The sequence below is a fragment of the Manduca sexta genome, chromosome 7 (genome assembly GCF_014839805.1).
Source record: "Manduca sexta isolate Smith_Timp_Sample1 chromosome 7, JHU_Msex_v1.0, whole genome shotgun sequence".
In the NCBI taxonomy this organism is placed as follows: domain Eukaryota; kingdom Metazoa; phylum Arthropoda; class Insecta; order Lepidoptera; family Sphingidae; genus Manduca; species Manduca sexta.
In genome coordinates this window covers 3179302-3197956 of record NC_051121.1, presented here as the reverse complement: position 1 = coordinate 3197956, position 18655 = coordinate 3179302, and the positions used below count along the sequence as shown (strand labels likewise).

The following is an 18655-nucleotide window of genomic DNA, read 5'->3' as shown; positions in this document are numbered from 1 at the left end:
CACACACCTCTGACATTTCTAAAAAAATCATGTGTGTATTCTTTGTGAATTTATCGTTCGCTTTAACGGTGAAGTAAAACATCGTGAGAAAACCTGCACATCTGAGAAGTTCTCTATAGGAATTTCGAAGGTGTGTGAAGTCTACCAATCCGCACTAGGCCTGCGTGGTGGACTAAGGCCTAATCCCTCTCAGTAGTAGAGGAGGCCCGTGCTCAGCAGTGGGCAAGTATATAATACAGGGCTGATATTATATTAAGCGCACTGGGGTACGTGCGCCATCGATGCACCGCACTTTTGTTACTGCACCATCCGCTGGATGGCGCTGGCGCGTGGCCTCCCATTGGCCAGCGATATTGGTCGATTTAGTTGGTAGCAAATGTGTGCGAATTTAAATAATTTTTACTCTTACACATTCTAACATCACGTGAATTATTATAAAAAATAAGTTCTATGATTATAAACCACGGTTACGAAACAAACATAAAATCTAACAAATTATCAACAGTCGTAGAACAAACGTTGTTGTGAATGATATTAGCTATTTAATCCTGCGAGGTTGTTGGTGTTATTTAAAATAACCGTTTATATATTTTTTGTTGTTATGAATGACGAGACGAGCTTGCCGTTCGCCTCATGGTAAGCGATACGACCACCCATAAACAGTAGAAACACCATCCAACACCTTGTATTACGAAGTATTGTTTTGTATTCCACTGCGCTCGCCATCCTGAGACATGACATGTTAATTCTGATATGATAAAATGCTTCTCCCGTTGTACTTAATAACGAAGATTGTCATAACGTGTTTTTTTATTTCCCCATTTATTCGTTGTGGAAGTGTGGCGGAAACGTTTTTATCAATCATCTACTAAATACAATTAGTGTGTTGTTAATATTCGATGGCTGAATGCTGATATTGGGTTACTTTTTTTATTTATGAACCTAATTCTGCGTACTGCGGCATATCAGTCTTTTTGCTATTACGGGCGTTCTAAGCGAAGAACAGATATGGTAGCTGTGTAGGTAAGAGTCAATAAATTCCCTATTTTCCTATACGTCGGATTCGACCCCCAAGAAGCATAAGTGAAACTTCTGAAAAATAGCCTACGAGAGATTGAGATGGATACAGAGTATCAGGAGTATTAGGATGAATGTAAGGTTTATTATTTATACGTACTACTAAAACATACATGCAAAATGAATTTATTGGTGAGATTAAAATAAAAATCACATAAATAATACAATAACCTTGCTTTATACTAGCTTTATAATACGCAGGCATAAACACATTTATTAAACACAGTCACAAAAGAATAAAAGGATGCACAATGTAGCATGAAATTGGTTGAACGCTCTTCCCTTTTCAAATATCGTGACGCATTTTCGTTTTATCTAGTTTCTAATCACAACGATTCTGACTTCTTCTCAACTCTTTATTCACATTACAATAAACCAAACTTCACATAGCTGTCCACAAGCTCCTCCACTTTAAGCTTTTTTAGCAGATTGGTTTCCACATCATTTGATGAGAAATCTGAATATTCACTATTCTCCATCGGTTTCTTTACTGATTCCTTCATCTTAGCTGCATCTTCAGGGCGCAATACCAGATTGTTTGCTCCTAATAATGATATAGCAAATAGGAATTTAGCATATCTCTTCAAGTCGGCATATAGTTGGTCTCTAGAATAGATGTAGTTTGCTTTAATTCCATAATTACTAAGAACCTTCTCCAATTCTGAGTGATAATAATCAATCCAGTCGTAGAAATGTTCCAATCGAGTTTTATGGTCGGTGCAGTTGAAAATCATGTACATTACATCATATATTGGTACAGATACTCTTGATATCTGATAATCTATCAATATGGATTCTTGCAGTGTATCACCCTGAAAATATAATATTTTTTTATAATACCTACTATGCTCATTTTCGGTTAATCAAGGCTCCGTTTAGATGACAAGCGTCAGACGTGCGCTAGCGAAACACGCGTTAACAACTACACGTAATTGCGCACGTTAGCATGTGATCTGATCGAAATGAATACAAAATACGAATCGTTGTAAACGCGCATGTAGCGCTTGTCATCCGAACGGGTTCTAATAATGTTCCACAACTTTTGAGTAAATGCTCCTTATCACATGAATATGTAAACCGACCAAGTACAAAAGTCCGACTCTAATCTCTCAAATAAATGGTAATAAAAAAAAAGTTAGTACTAACCACATTGGCTGTTTAATAAGATAACTGTCAAATAAAATTAACCTGAAACTTGTAAGCCAACCCGTAAGTGTTGTGAGCTGTGCTCTATTATCTGCTCTGTGACTATTTCAACTTAATAAGTACAATATTGATATTGTGCCAACAATGGAAGCCCTCGTTCGGCTCCTTGCTGCATATCAACATTAACAACATTATACTGCAACACTAATTTGAAATGTTTTATTACTCTTTCTTATGTTATAATCACTATTTTTCTTAGATATTTTTGATGAAAGTATATTTAATAGCTATTTCATTTTCTGAAATATTGTTGGTAGTATTTATTTAATTCAAGATATTAATTGAATCATAGAATAAAAAAAACACTTACATCAAATCTAAACAATATGTTGTTTGTCCACGAGTCGCCGTGCAGAATGGCGGAATATTTCGAGTCTTTGTCGTGATTCTCCAATTTTAAGCCCAGCTTGAGCCCGTGAACAATACTGTCTTTTATAAGCCTTTTCCTTTGGTCTCCGTCTACCAGCGTTGATAATACATTTTCGATAGGTTTTGAGAACGTTGTTATATTTGGTCTATTCGCTACATCTGCCCACATATTAAATAAGGTACTTTTGTATTCGTTGAAAACGTCCAGTTCTTTATTTTTCAGAGCGTAGGAAAGAGAGTGCAGGAGAGCCAATTTCTTTAGCCCGGATTTGATGCATTCGTCAGATAATGTCTCGAATCTGTCCATCATGATAAAGCCTGGTACTTGCAAATCTTCCAGGAGGATCACTTCGTGTGGTGCTGCCGTTGAAGATCCATAACACACTGGAAACCTCAGCCTGTCTTCTTTCGGTAAGTCAGCTTGTTCTTCCAGTTCGTGAAATTTAGGTAAAACCGATGTATACATAATATGTTCATTTCTAAATAAACTTTCTAATCCCATATTAGCTCTTAATAATTCATGTTGCGTCGCAAACTTCGCTATCATTCGGAATTCCCCATTTTCGTTTCGAACCACAATTCTTTTAACACTAGCTATAAAGTTATCACCATCTTTACCGACCGCTTGAATAGTTACTTTGGTGTCTTTATATCCTCTTTTCTCTAAGACATCACGTATATAAGCCAACTGAGGTTCACTTATATTATCAGTTGCACCTTCGAATTGCAGTCCCATGTTAACGTAGTACCCTAGCTATAATGTCACTTGAGCATAGCGATGTCACTCTTATATATTTATTGTAGAAGTAGTAATGTCGCGGTTATCGACAATACATGATGATTTTGTTTTTTTTTTTTGTAGCGTTGTCATACTTACTTGTTATTAAGATACCTAATTGATATTCAGATTAGTTTTATCCTTGATCTCTCTCCAAATCATGCTATATGTTATAATGAGTCGTCTGTACAATAAAACACATCAGTACTGTAATATATTTCTAGTTAATAAACTTTAACATAAGAAAAAAGTTTTTAGGCTAAAGACTAAAACTACAATGAGCACATAACATAGGCCCACTCACACGCTCCTACTAAGTTCTCAAATAATTGACCTCCAATGCATCTCATGTAAATTATCTCAGGTAATGCCTCATGAGAACATCCTGATTACCGTAACACAAGTTTAATCTTAACTTGGGTACCAGTGTTCAAACAAACAATCTTAAATTATTTTTATATTGCCTAGTATTAATTAGCGTAAAGTTATTTTTGAGAATATGTACATGTTTTTTACAAAAAAAGAATTATTATTTACTTAAATGTCCAGACGGACTGCCAAGACGAATGTCCGCAGGTTCAAATCCCAAGGGCACACACCTCTGACTTTTCTAAAAAATCATGTGTGTATTCTTTGTGAATTTATCGTTCGCTTTAACGGTGAAGGCAAACATCGTGAGGAAACATGCACATCTGAGAAGTTCTCTATAGGAATTTCGAAGGTGTGTGAAGTCTACCAATCCACACTAGGCCAACGTGGTGGACTAAGGCCTAATCCCTCTCAGTAGTAGAGGAGGCCCGTGCTCAGCAGTGGGCAAGTATATAATACAGGGCTGATATTATTATTATTATTATAAATGTCCAGAGTAGGGATGATACTTACAGAATCTACCTACGAACTCATACCGCGTGTTGTCTTGGTAAGCATTGGCTTGGCGGTGAATATCGCGCGTGTAAGATACCTTGGATGGGCGAGTGGTGCCCCGAGACTTGCTCTTCATTCTTCAACCATGACTATGGATGTCATTTATGTTGGTCGGTACCAACACGTGCACTTTGCTTATGCCAGATGATGTATTAGGCACTTCCAATTTGGTCGCTGCCAACTCATGCACTTTAGTGGGCAAAATAAAAAAAAGTAATTCATGTTAGTTGTTGCCATCATGTGTCGTTTATCTGCAAACGTTAAACATGTTGGTTGTTGCCAATACTTGCCACTCATGTAAACTCGCAACATTAGACATGTTGGTCGTTGGAACACTTCATGTTGTTTAATGTCAATACGTCATGTTGGATGATCCAACACTTCAGCTTGGTCGTTGCCAACACTTCATGTTGGTCGTTGCCAACTTCATGTATTTATGAGAACCACGATGGTATCCTGTATGAACGCGAATGGCTGGTGTGAGTTATATCAGAAATTCTACATGAGTGTATTGTGGACGATTGATGTCCGTGTAACGTTACTAATTATTTTCTAAGTAGTCTGTTGTTATAAAGTGAAGGATCTATGCTCTCGCAGTTATAACTACCAATCAGAGTCGCCATTGCTTTGTACTGTCAATTGTTGTGACGTACGCCCGAATGGCGCCTGTATAAATAAGCGTGCAATGTCATTCGCAGTCTTTTTGCAATCATATCTGGCCGTAGCACGACTAACTAACTGCGTGTTGTCTCGCACATCGTTGTTCCCGCTAGGTATCACGGCACGCGGTTCACTGCAGGGAGTGCTGAGCCGTAGCAGACGGGACGAGAGAGCTGCCTTCTGACCCCGTCTAACTGCGTATCACCGGCGTCGCGGGAGCCGAGCCCGTCCAACTGCCGCCGGAGTCAGCCGCGTGCAGCAGACGGTGCGAGAGAGCTGCCTCCTGACTGCGCATCACCATTGTCGGTGTGCTAACTCCGGACCACGTGTTCGCCTGATTCGGAGTCCCCAGGTCAGTGACTCGTGTTGATTAACACCAGCGACCAGTGCCGTGTGTAACGCAGTGGTACAGAAATACATAGAGCTCGTACCACATAATAGCCCCTGAGTTTTTTAATTGTCTCTTCTACCACCTATCTCAGACGCCGAGCCCGTCGCATCCGGATGCACCGTTCATTGGATCTTTCTTAAAACAACTGAAGTTACATGACTTACAAGTAAGTAAAGATGATCAATATTCTTGTTTTGTCTTTGCTCGTGAAAGCTTGAGTGCACGCTTTTTTAGGGAGTCATAGGCTTTTGCCTGAATTAAATTTCATGTTCTCTTTGAATAAGATTTCTGCAGATTTTCAATGGTAATCATCTCACCATATTAAGAATTGAATGCATTGCCTTTAATGACTGCTTGACAGCTGTGTCGCTGAAGAGTTTTGTTACCATCATGTTCTCTGGTAATCACTAGGAGGCGGTACGTGTTTTGAACGTGTTGTCTATTTTGTTAAAAATGCGTGATCGAAGACGGTCTCCTGTCAAGAGAGGGCGTATTGACAAAAATATTTTTTATAATATATTTGTGATACTTTTGTTAAAAAAGGCTGAGCGTTTCACAGACCAAGCAGTTGGTCTTTGCAGCTAGTCGAAACACGCGTTAATATTCGTAAAGTAATTGTAGTCAGTGATAGCATTTTATTTAAACGAAATGAATACTAAAATACGAATATTGTAAACGCATAAAACGCTTGTCATCCGAACGGGTTCTAATAATATTCCACAACTTTTGAGTAAATGCTACTTATCACATGAATGTGTAAACTGACCAAGTACCAAATTCTCATATTAATCTGTGCTCTCAAATAAATGTTAATAAAGTTATTAAAGTTACTGCTAGTACTAACTACATTGGCTGTTTAATAAGATAACTGTCAAATAAAATTAACCTGAAACTTGTAAAACAGCCCGTAAGTGTTGTGAGCTGTGCTCTATTATCTGCTCTGTGACTATTTCAACTTAATAAGTACAATATTGATATTGTGCCAACAATGGAAGCCCTCGTTCGGCTCCTTGCTGCATATCAACATTAACAACATTATACTGCAACACTAATTTGAAATGTTTTATTACTCTTTCTTATGTTATAATCACTATTTTCTTAGATATTTTTGATGAAAGTATATTTAATAGCTAGTCCATTTTCTAAAATATTGTTGGTAGTATTTATTTAATTCAAGATATGAATTGAATCATTGAATAAAAAAAACACTTACATCAAATCTAAACAATATGTTGTTTGTCCACGAGTCGCCGTGCAGAATGGCGGAATATTTCGAGTCTTTGTCGTGATTCTCCAATTTTAAGCCCAGCTTGAGCCCGTGAACAATACTGTCTTTTATAAGCCTTTTCCTTTGGTCTCCGTCTACCAGCGTAGATAATATACTTTCGATAGGTTTTGAGAACGTTGTTAAATTTGGTTTATTCGCTACATTTGCCCACATATTAAATAAGGTACTTTTGTATTCGTTGAAAACGTCCAGTTCTTTATTTTTCAGAGCGTAGGAAAGAGAGTGCAGGAGAGCCAATTTCCTTAGCCCGGATCTGATGCATTCGTCAGATAATGTCTCGAATCTGTCCACCATGATAAAGCCTGGTACTTGCAAATCTTCCAGGAGGATCACTTCGTGCGGTGCTGCCGTTGAAGATCCATAACACACTGGAAACCTCAGCCTGTCTTCTTTCGGTAAGTCAGCTTGTTCTTCCAGTTCGTGAAATTTAGGTAAAACCGATGTATACATAATATGTTCATTTCTAAATAAACTTTCTAATCCCATGTTAGCTCTTAATAATTCATGTTGCGTCGCAAACTTCGCTATCATTCGGAATTCTCCATTTTCGTTTCGAACCACAATTCTTTTAACACTAGCGATAAAGTTATCACCATCTTTACCGACCGCTTGAATAGTTACTTTGGTGTCTTTATATCCTCTTTTCTCTAAGACATCACGTATATAAGCCAACTGAGGTTCACTTATATTATCAGTTGCACCTTCGAATTGCAGTCCCATGTTAACGTAGTACCCTAGCTATAATGTCACTTGAGCATACCGATGTCACACTTATATATTTATTGTAGATGTAGTAATGTCGCGGTTATCGACAATACATGATGATTTTGATTTTTTTTTTGTCATTGTCATACTTACGTGTTATTAAGATACCTAATTGTGATATTCAGATTAGTTTTATCCTTGATCTCTCTCCAAATCTTGCTATATGTTATAATGAGTCGTCTGTACAATAAAACACATCAGTACTGTAATATATTTCTAGTTAATAAACTTTAACATAAGAAAAAAGTTTTTAGGCTAAAGACTAAAACTACAATGAGCACATAACATAGGCCCACTCACACGCTCCTACTAAGTTCTCAAATAATTGACCTCCAATGCATCTCATGTAAATTATCTCAGGTAATGCCTCATGAGAACATCCTGATTACCGTAACACAAGTTTAATCTTAACTTGGGTACCAGTGTTCAAACAAACAATCTTAAATTATTTTTATATTGCCTAGTATTAATAAGCGTAAAGTTATTTTTGAGAATATGTACATGTTTTTTTACAAAAAAAGAATTATTATTTACTTAAATGTCCAGAGAAGGGATGATACTTACAGAACCTACCTACGAACTCATACCGCGTGTTGTCTTGGTAAGCATTGGCTTGGCGGTGAATATCGCGCGTGTAAGATACCTTGGATGGGCGAGTGGTGCCCCGAGACTTGCTCTTCATTCTTCAACCATGACTATGGATGTCATTTATGTTGGTCGGTACCAACACGTGCACTTTGCTTATGCCAGATGATGTATTAGGCACTTCCAATTTGGTCGCTGCCAACTCATGCACTTTAGTGGGCAAAATAAAAAAAAGTAATTCATGTTAGTTGTTGCCATCATGTGTCGTTTATCTGCAAACGTTAAACATGTTGGTTGTTGCCAATACTTGCCACTCATGTAAACTCGCAACATTAGACATGTTGGTCGTTGGAACACTTCATGTTGTTTAATGTCAACACGTCATGTTGGATGATCCAACACTTCAGCTTGGTCGTTGCCAACACTTCATGTTGGTCGTTGCCAACTTCATGTATTTATGAGAACCACGATGATATCCTGTATGAACGCGAATGGCTGGTGTGAGTTATATCAGAAATTCTACATGAGTGTATTGTGGACGATTGATGTCCGTGTAACGTTACTAATTATTTTCTAAGTAGTCTGTGGTTATAAAGTGAAGGATCTATGCTCTCGCAGTTATAACTACCAATCAGAGTCGCCATTGCTTTGTACTGTCAATTGTTGTGACGTACGCCCGAATGGCGCCTGTATAAATAAGCGTGCAATGTCATTCGCAGTCTTTTTGCAATCATATCTGGCCGTAGCACGACTAACTAACTGCGTGTTGTCTCGCACATCGTTGTTCCCGCTAGGTATCACGGCACGCGGTTCACTGCAGGGAGTGCTGAGCCGTAGCAGACGGGACGAGAGAGCTGCCTTCTGACCCCGTCTAACTGCGTATCACCGGCGTCGCGGGAGCCGAGCCCGTCCAACTGCCGCCGGAGTCAGCCGCGTGCAGCAGACGGTGCGAGAGAGCTGCCTCCTGACTGCGCATCACCATTGTCGGGTGTGCTAACTCCGACCACGTGTTCGCCTGATTCGGAGTCCCCAGGTCAGTGACTCGTGTTGATTAACACCAGCGACCAGTGCCGTGTGTAACGCAGTGGTACAGAAATACATAGAGCTCGTACCACATAATAGCCCTGAGTTTTTAATTGTCTCTTCTACCACCTATCTGTGACGCCGAGCCCGTCGCATCCGGATGCACCGTTCATTGGATCTTTCTTAAAACAACTGAAGTTACATGACTTACAAGTAAGTAAAGATGATCAATATTCTTGTTTTGTCTTTGCTCGTGAAAGCTTGAGTGCACGCTTTTTTAGGGAGTCATAGGCTTTTGCCTGAATTAAATTTCATGTTCTCTTTGAATAAGATTTCTGCAGATTTTCAATGGTAATCATCTCACCATATTAAGAATTGAATGCATTGCCTTTAATGACTGCTTGACAGCTGTGTCGCTGAAGAGTTTTGTTACCATCACTTTTTCTCTGGTAATGACACTAGGAGGCGAGCGCGGAAGGGTGTTTTGAACGTGTTGTCTATTTTGTTAAAAATGCGTGATCGAAGACGGTCTCCTGTCAAGAGAGGGCGTATTGGGATAAAAATATTTTTGTACAGGTATTTGTGATACTTTTTGCTACAAAAACACTGAGCGTTTCACAGACCGAAGCAGTTGGTCTTTGGCAGTCGTATTTGTCGGTTGGTGTGTGTAATATTCGTGAAAGTATATCTGTAGTCAGTGATAGTTCTTTTTATTTTAAACGAAATCGCTTCAATTCCTAACATATATTATAATATCGATAAACAATACTAAAACTGAGAATATTAATACTAATGTCAGTGTGGTATATATAATAACACTAATGGCTGTAGGTCTGCGCAAGCTGAACTCAAATCAATAAAGTTTGATGATAATTACCATTTCTAGCTTCACCGTAGTCGCGTAAATAGTATTTTATTTCTTTAATTCTTTACCTAACAGCCATAATACACTATCAAATATACAACAACATACGAAACATCCCCAACACAAACCTTACGCTGTCAGTACAAGTCTGTAGATCTGAATATTACGTTTTCAGGTCTGTAGGTTGAGTTAGGGATTAAACTCACAACTTTATCTTCTAAAGACACTAATTTTACACACTTAATACCTAACTCTGAAGTATTACATAATACTAGGTTTTGACCGCGGCTCCGCCTGCATGATAAGTTTTTCCGGAATAAAATTCCCGAAAAAAAAGTAACCTAAAGCACTCGAGGAGTAAATTAGCTAACTATTAGTGAAAGAGTTTTTAAAATTAGCCCCTACACACCAACAAAGTTTTCCTCTTTGTAATAGTAATGTTGATATGGCGTCCGTACATTCAGTATGTGGCGGGCTCTGATGGTTAGTACTGTGTTTTCTCTGTCATAACACAGATTGTGTTAAGATTGCCAAGTAGTTGGCGCGGCCTGGACATTGAATGTGTTTTAACTAATTTGTTTTTTTTCTTTTTGTACAAGGACATTATAACATTACATTACTAAATGATGCTATATATACATCTCCTTTAGAGTAACGTTTTATAACAAGTTAGTCGAACAAAATAAATATCAATAAAAAGTAATTTTACAAGCTCTTATGCCTTTACTACTCTTAGAGAATTCGTCGCAGCTGCACCATCACACTTTCACTCAAAAAATACATTCACGCAAACGCCATATGCGCACTAAACTATAAAATAAATAAAAATTAAAAAGTAACACCGGGATGTGTGATGAAAATATTCGCTATTCATCGACGATTTTTGGCACAATTTTAGTAAAGGTGATGAGGAGTATGTGGTATTATTTATTTAGGCAATGTCAAAATTGCACTGTGTATACCACGTGTACCGCGACAATATTTTATTCTTTCCATCGAATTTACAATTGGAATAAAAGTGTGTGTATAATTCACAAAAGGCAGAAGTGAAATTTCTGAAAAATAGACCACGAGAGACTGGGATAAATAAAGAGTATCAGGAGTATTAGTATAAATATAAGGTTTATTATATTTGGTATTATGCAGGCGCAAACACATTTATTAAATACAATATAACAAAAGAATATAAGGATGCAAAATGTAACATGCAACTGGTTGAACGCTGTTCCTTTTTCTAATATCGTGACGCATTTTCGTTTCATCTAGTTTCAAATCACAACGATTCTGAAGAAGTTTCACTGTAAAAGGTTGTAATAAACGGCTCTCTCCTTCTCAACTCTCTATTCACTTTACAATAACCCAAACTTCACAAAACTGTCTACAAGCTCCTCCACTTTACGCTTTTTTAGCAGATTGGTCTCCTCTTCGTTTGGTGAGAAATCTGAATATTCACTATCCTCCATTGATTTCTTTATTGATTCCTTGAACTTGGCTGCTTCTTCAGGATTCAATACCAGATTGTTTGCTACTATTAATGACACAGCAAATAAGACTTTAGCATATCTCTTCAAGTCGGCATATAGTTGGTCTCTGGAATAGATGTAGTTTGCTTTAATTCCATAATTACCAAGGGCCTTCTCTAATTCTGAGTGATAATAATCAATCCAATCGTAGAAATGTTCCAATCGAGTTTTATGGTCGGTGCAGTTGAAAATCGTGTACATTACATCAAATGTTGGTACAGATACTCTTGATATCTGGTAGTCTATCAATATGGATTCTTGCAGTATACCACCCTGAAAACATAATAAATTTTGATAACCGCTTTTATACTAATTTTCAGTTAATCAAGACCCTGTTCAGATGACAAGCATCAGACAGGCGCTAGCGAAACACGCGGTAACAACTACGTGTAATTGCGCGCGTTAGCATGTGAACACTCTGATCAAAATGAGAACAAATACGAATCATTGTAAACGCGCATGTAAGGCTTATGTCATCCGAATGGGGCTCAATAATGTTCAACAAGTTTTGAGTAAGTGCTACTTATCACATAAATGTATAATTCGACCAAGTACAAAAATCCAACTCTAATCTCTGCTTTCAAATAAATGGTAATAAAATTAGTACTATTTACATATATTTATTTTTCTAAGATTTTAATGATAATAGTTTATTTAATAGGTGATTTTTAGTAGTATTAATTTAAATATTATTAGTAGTATTAATTTAATTATCTTCTAAAAGAACTATAGCTATTTTCCTCGGAGTTACTATAGTGTCTATTTAATAAAAAAAAATCCAAAGGATCAAAGATGTTCAATACTTTAGTTTGTTTAGATATGTACATGTTGGCATCTCTTTTAAATTAAATAATTAAATACACGATAAACTATCCAAATCAATGTATGTTCCTTTTAATCGGATCACAAAGTGAGTGATATAATTATAATCATTAAGAATGCGCGTATAATTGTGTATGTATATGTAAAGAAAAAAAAGTTAGGAATCTTATCCAAGCCATCGCGTGAATCTCGGGGGAGGAGGAGGGGGAGGAAGCGAAGGGGGGGGGGTACTTAGATCTATCTTAGCCTGTTTTCCCTGCAGATGACATCACGTGCACCGCTAGTTGATAATGATATTATTATCTTCTTTCGGACCAATGAATAACTATTATTTTTCTGATAAATCGTCCCTTGGATATGGATCTACGAATTGAATTATACATATACTTATATATATTTATAAAAAAAAACACTTACATCAAATCTAAACAATATGTTGTTTGTCCATGAGTCGCCGTGCTGAATGACAGAACGTTTCGAGTCTTCGTCATGTTTCTTCAATTTTAAGCCCAGCTTGAGCCCGTGGTCAATACTATCTTTTATAAGCTTTTTCCTTTGGTCTCCGCCTACCAGCGTTAATAATATATTTTCGATAGGCTTTAAGAATGTTGTTTCTACTTTATTCGCCGCATTTGCCCATACATCAAATAAGGCACTTTTGTATTCGTTGAAAACGTCCAGTTCCTTATTTTTCAGAGCGTAGGAAAGGAGTGCAGGAGGGCAAAGTTCCTTAGCACGGATCTGATGCATTCATCGGATAATGTCTTGAATCTGTCCATCATGATAAAACCGGGTACTTGCAAATCTTCCAGAAGGATCACTTCGTGTGGTGCTGCCGTTAAAGATCCATAGCACTCTGGAAACCTCAGCCTGTCTTTTTTAGGTAAGTCAGCTTGTTCTTCCAGTTCGTGAAATTTAGGTAGAACCGAAGTATACATAATATGTTCATTTCTAAATATATTTTCTAATGCCATGTTAGCTCTTAATAATTCATGTTGCGTCGCAATCTTCGCTATCATTCGGAATTCCCCATTTTCGTTTCGAACCACAATTCTTTTAACACTAGCGACGAAGTTATCACCATCTTTACCAACCGCTTGAATAGTTACTTTGGTGTCTTTATATCCTCTTTTCTCTAAGACACCACGTATATAAGCCAACTGAGGTTCACTTATATTATCAGTTGCACCTTCGAATTGCAGTCCCATGTTAACGTAGTACCCTAACTATAATGTCACTTGAGCATACCGATGTCACACTTATATATTTATTGTAGATGTAGTAATGTCGCGGTTATCGACAATACATGATGATTTTGATTTTTTTAGCGTTGTCATACTTACGTGTTATTAAGGCACATAATTATAATATTAAGATTAGTTTATCGTTGAACACTCTCCAAATCATGCCCGACGTGTAAAAACGGTCTACCGAAATATTTAAAGTAAAGTAGTATTTTATGCCTATATCCGTGTGTATCGGATATGTGTGCATAACAATTTCGTAATACTTGAGACAGCAATTAATGCGATCCATTGCGTGGTTATTAAAATTGAAAGTTTTCCATACGCCTTCTTGTGGGTCTTCTAGACCTTTCTTGTCTGGGTACAACAGGCTGGTTATCCAAAATACGTTGATACGCCCGAATTATCACACGGCTATCTGTTGGTGCCGAGCACTGGGTCACTTTTTCTCACGTAAAGTCGAAAAGCTACTCGCGCATTGCCTCTATCTTCACCGTAAACCATTTGTCCATATTTGTCCATACTAATGTGCATTCAAATTGTTAATGTTGTGTTCGTGGCCACTGTATGGTCACTAAAAAGTAAATAGATGTGTGATTGACGTTTGTCATTGTAATAAAAGAATATATGAAAATGTACATATTTTAATTTTATATACAATTAATACATAATATTGGCGACGAGGATATGGAACTACAAAAACTTCGAAGAACGCGAGCCTCCATAAGGGGGCAGCTTAAAACGTTACAAAACTATTTACTACAAAATGAACAAGAAATTCCAGACTTAGAATTAAAAGCAAGACTAGAACATTTGACAATTTATCAAAAGAAGTTCGACCAAATTCAAACAGAAATTGAATCGATAATAGAATGTGATGATCAGGTGGAGGTAAAAATAGAAGAAAGATATATATAACTGAAGAATTAATAGTACAGCTACAAGTAAAGTTACAGGATTTAACCCTACAACATCTATTTCTACACCATACTACGCAACACCTACATCTACATACGCTCGAAGCAGTGAAACGATAGTACCGAAGATAATGTTTCTACCATTACAAGAAAAATAAAGTTTTATAAATTTTACAAAAAGATTAGAAATGTTTCTGCTTTTAAATAATTGCCATGACAACGAAACCAAAATGTACATGCTTTTAAGTTCTATTCCTCCAGAATTACATCAAAGAGCATACGATCTATGTGCACCAAAAGAACCTTCTGATGTCGGTTACGCCGAACTTATTAAAATTTTGGATGATTACTTGGACGTAAAACCAAGCATGTGGGCAACTCAACACAAATTCATTACAAGGACACAAGAGGAGAACGAATCGATTGTAGAATATACAGCAAAATTAAAACGTTTAGCACAAGATTGTGATTTTAAATGCAAACACTGCAATAAATCGATTGCTGATAATTTTATCAGTAATGGACTTCAAATTCCTCCAGGCGAACATAAACCACTGCGCCCGCGCCCAGGACCTGCTGTCCCAAAGCCAGGCGCAGTGGTCGGTGCACGTGGCCGTGGTCGCCGAACCGTATTTTGTCCCGCCCCGCGAAAACTGGGCAGGGAACATCGACGGGTCGGTGGCCATCATCACCCAGGGTGCCGCTGGCTCCCCGCCCTTCGCAAAAGTCGAGAAGGGCCTGAGATGCGTCGTGGCTCTGTTGGGGAACTTGTGAATAGTAGGAGTTTATTTCTCCCCCAACAGACTCCTGACGGAGTTTGAATCTTTCCTCGTTCTGCTGGGGGCCCTGGTTGAGCAGGGCCAAACTCACCCGGTGATCGTCGCCGGCGACTTCAACGTGAAGTCCGCGGTCTGGGGTTCGCCGGCGACCAACGCTCGTGGTAAGGTCCTGGAGGAATGGGCAATTTCCGTCAGCCTGGCCGTCTTGAACAGGGGGTCGGTGGACCAGTGTTGCCAGAAGGTTACATTTCTTACATTTTTCGTTACTTTGACCCCCCTCGCGTAACATGTAAGTAATTTTTATATTTAAGGCATTTTTCGTAACTTTTGAGAACAACGATATTTGTAATAGAACATTTTTATTGTAAATAGTTTACGAACGCATTTCTATTCAACGCATCTAAATTGAACGCACCTAAAACTGGCCGGTCTAAAACGTATTTCACCCCATATCACACTTAGAAATGGCTCGCCAAGACAAAATGAAACGTATCTTGCATATATTAAAACTTGATTTTGCTTGAATGTGCGCGCGCACATTTCCTACTTCGCGAGTCCCCGCGGTTTCGTAGCTACAGAAATGCTTGCCCAAAAACGCGTAAATTAAAAAAAAAGACAATAATGTAGCTTTTGCAGCAAAATGTAACATTTCAGGAAACGAAACGTAACTTACGACTCAAGGGCCCTGGCAACACTGCGGTGGACACGTGCGTGCGGGACAACGGCGGGTCCATAATGGATCTGTCGTTTGGGAGTCCTGCCGTTGCACGTCGTGTCCAGGGCTGGAGAGTCCTCGTGGGCGTGGAGACGCTGTCGGACCATCGTTATATTAGGTTCGACGTCTCGGCACCCCCGAGTATCCGGCCCAATAGTGTTGGTGGACCGAGTGCCCCTCGACAGGATGGCCCGCGGTGGGCGTTAAGGCACCTCGACAAGGAGGCCCTAGAGCTGGCCGCTCTGGCAGTGTCATGGCTCCCCGAGCCGGAGGGTCCGGTTCGGGTCGAGCAGGAGGCGGAGTGGTTCGGGGTGGCAATGTCGGATGTTTGCGACGCCGCCATGCCCCGGGCGACTCCGTCGTCCTCCGCGGCGGGAGGTGCATTGGTGGTCGGCGGAGCTAGCGCGCTTGCGTGCGTTTTGTGTGTCTGCGCGCCGCCGATTCGCTAGGCATCGCCGCCGCTGCATACGTAGTAGTGAACATGAAGACCAGGAGCGGCAGCTCTACGGCCTCTACAAGGAGTCGAAGACAGCGCTGCGGGTGGCTATTCATAAGGCCAATGTCGCGGCACGTAGGGAGTTTCTTGAGACTCTCGACGCGGACCCGTGGGGGCGCCCATACAAACTAGTGATGAACAAACTTCGTTCGGCGGTGCCCCCACTATCGGAGAGTCTCAGGCCGGATCTTTTGGCCAACTTTTTCATATTCGGACGTTTACTAAATAAGATTTCCCGTTTCGTCACAAATGAAAAGTTTTTGTTGCTTAGTGCACTCAAGTTTTGTAAAGATGTCGTATGGTCACATTTACGAGTTTTGGAAAATTGTGATATTCCTTTACAGTTAGCAAGTAGTTTACAAAATCTATTTTTTTAAACTCCTACAACTAATAAGCACTGTAAATACTTTTTTAAATTTAAGCATGTCATAAAAATTTTACTTAAGCAATGTGTAATTTTTATTAAGCACCGACTCCAAAATTAATAAACTGTATATAAATAATAATATCAGCCCGGTATTATATACTGTCCAACTTGTTGGGTATGGGCCTCCTCTGCTACTGAGAGGGAATAGGCCTTAGTCCACCACGCTGGCCTAGTGCGGATTGGTAGACTTCACACACCCTCAAAATTTCTATAGAGAAGATCTCAAGTATGCAGGTTTCCTCACGATGTTTTCCTACACCGTTAAAGCAGGCGATAATTCACAAGGAATACTTATACACATAATTTTTAGAAAAGTCAGAGGTGTATGCCCTTGGGATTTGAACCTGCGGACATTCGTCTCGGCAGTCCGTTCCACACCCAACTAGGCTATCGCCGATTTTTATAGGTAATGTTAAATTATTTTTGTTTTTAAAGGTTTCTGAAGGCGGTGTAATATTTTTAGTCCATTGATTAAACCTGGTACCAAACTCGGTACTAAAGTTAGCCTTCCTTCTGTAATAAGGCGGTTTACGTCGACATTTTGGTTCTAATTATGTTTGATATAGTAATTTTAATGACTCAGCGTTTATAACAGCAATTATTAAAAATGGCCTAATCAATTTATATCTTTTAGAGTCATACTCGACTGCTTATCATTGCGATATTGTAAATGTAAACGTATAGATATATGTTGAATAATTTAAAAAGTATTTCAGGACTTGTGTCCTTTTTTTTGTGTCGCGGTTAAAATACCTTATTACTACCGCCCAGCCTTCATTGGGGGGCGACATCCTAAACTGACATGTCGCAACTTCCCGTACACCGGGATAGAAGGCAACCCTAGTCTATTAGTAATATTGCAAAGAAATATCCTCGGTGGTCTAGTTGTATTGCGTACACGACATGAAACCGCTCTGATGCCGTGTTCGAATCCCGGGTCGAGTAGTTTGTAAGTTTATTAACTTACTTACTAACTTACCCTATTGAGTACCGGACTCATTATTGTTCTTTACTATTATCAAATATTTACGGTATATAAATTATTAAATTATATGAAATATAACAGAAGGAATTGTTAAAATCCAGTAAAAAATCAACAAGTTATTAATCTTTGAATTTCGGTGGAAGGGGTAAGTAACAAGGAACAGTAAAGAGGCGCAATACCCACATTTGACGTCATCGGGAATTACTATGCATACGATATCCCCACAACGCGCCCACTTCTGCACATTGCACACACAATATTTGAAATACGAATTTCTGGCTCACATTGACGTATATTATATAGACTCGAACGTCCATATAAACTATTTGTTCAAAATCTGAACTAAAATGACAACCAAAATGTCACCGTCATAATCTATTTATTAAATAATTTTACTTATTACACTAATATTTTTTTTACATCCAAGTTTGCACTTAGACTAGCGTTTTTATATCATGAGCACACTCCGTACACACTACACAGCCACAATCATCTGACACCATACTAAAATCAGTTTGAATGGATAACAATTCAATTCAGTTGAACGGTAAATGTTCGCAACGCCAAATCTAGTACGTAGTACATATATATATATCGATGCATCTAACACATTCTTTTACGGCGGACTAGGCTGCATGGCTGAGAGCCTTCGCCTCCCTTTTAAAGACGAGGAGAAAAAAAACAAAAAGAAACTCTACGCATTGTGTTACGTGTTTAACAAGCAATACTTACTGGAACGATAAAACTATTTACATCTTTTACGTCTTCGAGAGGAAACGTGCCGTATCATAATATTGTCTTCAATTCAACTTTTTA

At 38.6% G+C, this 18655-nt stretch overlaps 2 protein-coding genes across 2 annotated transcripts; both read right to left on the bottom strand.

The window, feature by feature from the left end:
- Positions 1–1234: 1234 nt before the first annotated feature.
- LOC115447683 lies at positions 1235–3985 on the bottom strand. Its single transcript, XM_030174869.2, has 2 exons — positions 2594–3985; positions 1235–1889 (listed from the first exon to the last, which is right to left on the bottom strand). Exons 1-2 carry the CDS (start codon positions 3386–3388, stop codon positions 1443–1445), a joined length of 1242 nt encoding a protein of 413 aa, XP_030030729.2. The 5' UTR covers positions 3389–3985; the 3' UTR covers positions 1235–1442.
- A 7007-nt stretch (positions 3986–10992) lies between these two features.
- LOC119188591 lies at positions 10993–13026 on the bottom strand. Its single transcript, XM_037436309.1, has 2 exons — positions 12694–13026; positions 10993–11727 (listed from the first exon to the last, which is right to left on the bottom strand). The coding sequence occupies exons 1-2, from the start codon at positions 13024–13026 to the stop codon at positions 11281–11283; spliced, it is 780 nt and encodes a 259-aa protein (XP_037292206.1). The 3' UTR covers positions 10993–11280.
- Between the last annotated feature and the right edge of the window lie 5629 nt (positions 13027–18655).

Coding starts and splice junctions, on each gene's coding strand:
- LOC115447683 (XM_030174869.2), bottom strand. CDS start 3,388: ATGGGACTGCAATTCGAAGGTGCAACTGATAATATAAGTGAACCTCAG. Junction 1,890..2,593: donor ACATATTGTTTAGATTTGAT/GTAAGTGTTTTT, acceptor TTATATTTTCAG/GGTGATACACTGCAAGAATC.
- LOC119188591 (XM_037436309.1), bottom strand. CDS start 13,026: ATGCATCAGATCCGTGCTAAGGAACTTTGCCCTCCTGCACTCCTTTCC. Junction 11,728..12,693: donor ACATATTGTTTAGATTTGAT/GTAAGTGTTTTT, acceptor TTATGTTTTCAG/GGTGGTATACTGCAAGAATC.